Genomic DNA, 2,265 nt, shown 5'->3' with positions numbered 1-2,265 from the left:
CTAGAGTGATGAGTGTTTTAACTTTGAACTTTGGGGGAGAATTGGGCTTCGTCTAGCTGGACCACATAAGAGACAGAGACAGAGAGGGAGGGACCTCTCCTGTCTATTCCAGATTTCCTGGTAGATAACTAAGGAATAGTACTTTTAGCTTTCTGTCCGATGGAGAGAAAGCATCAGGAAACAGCCTACGCTGGATGACAAAAATTAAAATACTTTGTTCTAATATTTATAAATGGTACCAATGGGCCTGATTTCAGTCCCTACTCTCCACCAGTTGGAGAAGTCAGGAAGGCATCTCAGGCCTGGGTAACCTTCCCATTCTGCCATCCCCTCAGTTCCGATGCCTCAACCGCTCAGCCGCCGGAATCGCAGCCACTGCCGGCTTCACAGACGCCTGCCTCCAACCAGCCGAAACGACCCCCAGCAGCCCCCGAGGTACCTGGAGAACTGGAGGTGTGGGTGGGGGGAAATTGCTCATAGCTGTCCCACACCCATCACCATTTATCATCTTTCTGCTTCTCCAGAACACTCCTTCAGTTCCAAGCGGGGTAAAGTCCTGGGCACAAGCCAGCGTCTCCCATGGAGCACATGGAGATGGTAAGTGCAGGGCTGCTTAGGGAGCTGTGTTTGGGCACTGTGAGAGCCAGGAGCCCTGCACTGTACCTTCGGCAAAGTGTCCTTTGGTCCTCTTTGGCTACATCTTGGTCTACTCATATTCAGTTTTACGGGGCACATGAGCAAGTTTAAATCTGTCTCATGGGAGGGAGTGGAGGGGTCCCAGAACTGACCTTGCTTCTTGGGGAATGAGCACCTGTTCCATAGGAGGTAAGTTTGAAGGCAGTAACCCAACGATCTGATACCTGTCAGAGCCTTCCACTTTTACAGCACGTGTCCTCGATAAATGTACATGTCTCCTGTTCTGCACTCCACCCCAACAGGTGGAAGGGCATCAAGCCTACTGTCGCGATTCTCTCGAGAGGAATTTCCGACCCTGCAGGCGGCTGGCGACCAGGACAAGGCTGCCAAGGAAAGGGAGTCTGCCGAACAGTCGTCTGGGCCCGGACCAAGCCTCCGCCCCCAAAGTGAGTGGCTGCCTTTTGAGCGGTACATTACTTATTCCATCTTAGAGCTAAGCGCTATCTTATTCACCTTCCTCCCCATCAATTTCATCTATGTTCACTTGCCCCTGAATCATTGATATCTCTGTCTTTTCCAAAATACAGATTCTACAACTTGGAGGGACGGAGGCGGGCGTGGCCCTGATGAACTGGAGGGCCCGGACTCCAAACTTCATCATGGTCATGATCCCCGGGGCGGGTTGCAGCCTTCAGGCCCACCCCAGTTCCCTCCCTACCGCGGAATGATGCCGCCCTTTGTGAGTTTGGATATGTTATTTTGGAGTGATTTTGCTGGAAGCTGGAGAATTAGGAATCAGGACTTAGTCTTTGGAGGGGACAGCTAGAAAGCTAGGGGCCTATGAGATAGAGGGAGGGGGAGGATGATAGTTTAAGGAGCTGGCAGGCTATTTGACTGTCCCGCTGAGCAGCTACTGTTGGGCCCTTTTGCAGATGTATCCCCCATATCTCCCGTTCCCTCCGCCCTATGGACCCCAGGGGCCTTACCGATACCCCACTCCTGATGGGCCCAGGTGAGCAATCCAGGTCTGGGTTTATGGTTGGGGGTAGGGAAAGCCTATTGGGAAAGGAGATGGTTTTCTAGCCAGGAGGCTCAGTCTTGTATGTGGTTATACAATATACCATCTTTTATTTTCTCTCCTGTTTTCTTTTCCATACACAGCCGTTTCCCTCGTGTGGCGGGGCCCCGTGGCTCAGGGCCACCAATGCGCCTTGTAGAGCCTGTGGGTCGGCCTTCTATTCTTAAAGAGGATAATCTCAAAGAGTTTGATCAGTTGGACCAGGAGAATGATGATGGTTGGGCTGGTAAGTGGATATTAAGGGTCAAGCATTTGGATCTGAAAAGGCAAAATCTGATGAAAAATGGAGGTCATGCGGAAGAAAAGCAGACATTGAAGGGTAGGGGAGATACATGGAGGGAAACCAAGTCCTGGCACAGTACTGAGAGAAGTGAGAATGGCAAGATTCATAATTCATGGATCTTGGCCGGGCGCGGTGGCTCACACCTGTAATCCTAGCTCTCTGGGAGGCCGAGGCAGGCAGATTGTTTGAGCTCAGGAGTTCGAAACCAGCCTGAGCAAGAGCAAGACCCCGTCTCTACTAAAATTAGAAAGAAATTAATTGGACAACT

The 2,265-nt window shown here is 51.2% G+C and overlaps 1 protein-coding gene across 1 annotated transcript in view; it reads left to right on the top strand.

The window, feature by feature from the left end:
- PRRC2A (proline-rich coiled-coil 2A) overlaps window positions 1-2,265 on the top strand; it is an 18,161-nt gene that overhangs the window by 1,866 nt on the left and 14,030 nt on the right. The window contains 6 exon segments of the mRNA XM_012653644.1: window positions 336-435; window positions 525-597; window positions 939-1,082; window positions 1,224-1,375; window positions 1,569-1,648; window positions 1,798-1,940. Coding sequence (XP_012509098.1) covers window positions 336-435; window positions 525-597; window positions 939-1,082; window positions 1,224-1,375; window positions 1,569-1,648; window positions 1,798-1,940 — 692 coding nt within the window.

The sequence above is a fragment of the Propithecus coquereli genome, unplaced genomic scaffold, assembly GCF_000956105.1.
Source record: "Propithecus coquereli isolate 6110/MARCELLA unplaced genomic scaffold, Pcoq_1.0 Scaffold426, whole genome shotgun sequence".
NCBI lineage: Eukaryota > Metazoa > Chordata > Mammalia > Primates > Indriidae > Propithecus > Propithecus coquereli.
The sequence above is the reverse complement of the archived record's forward strand: the minus strand, read 5'-3'. Positions and strand labels throughout refer to the sequence as shown.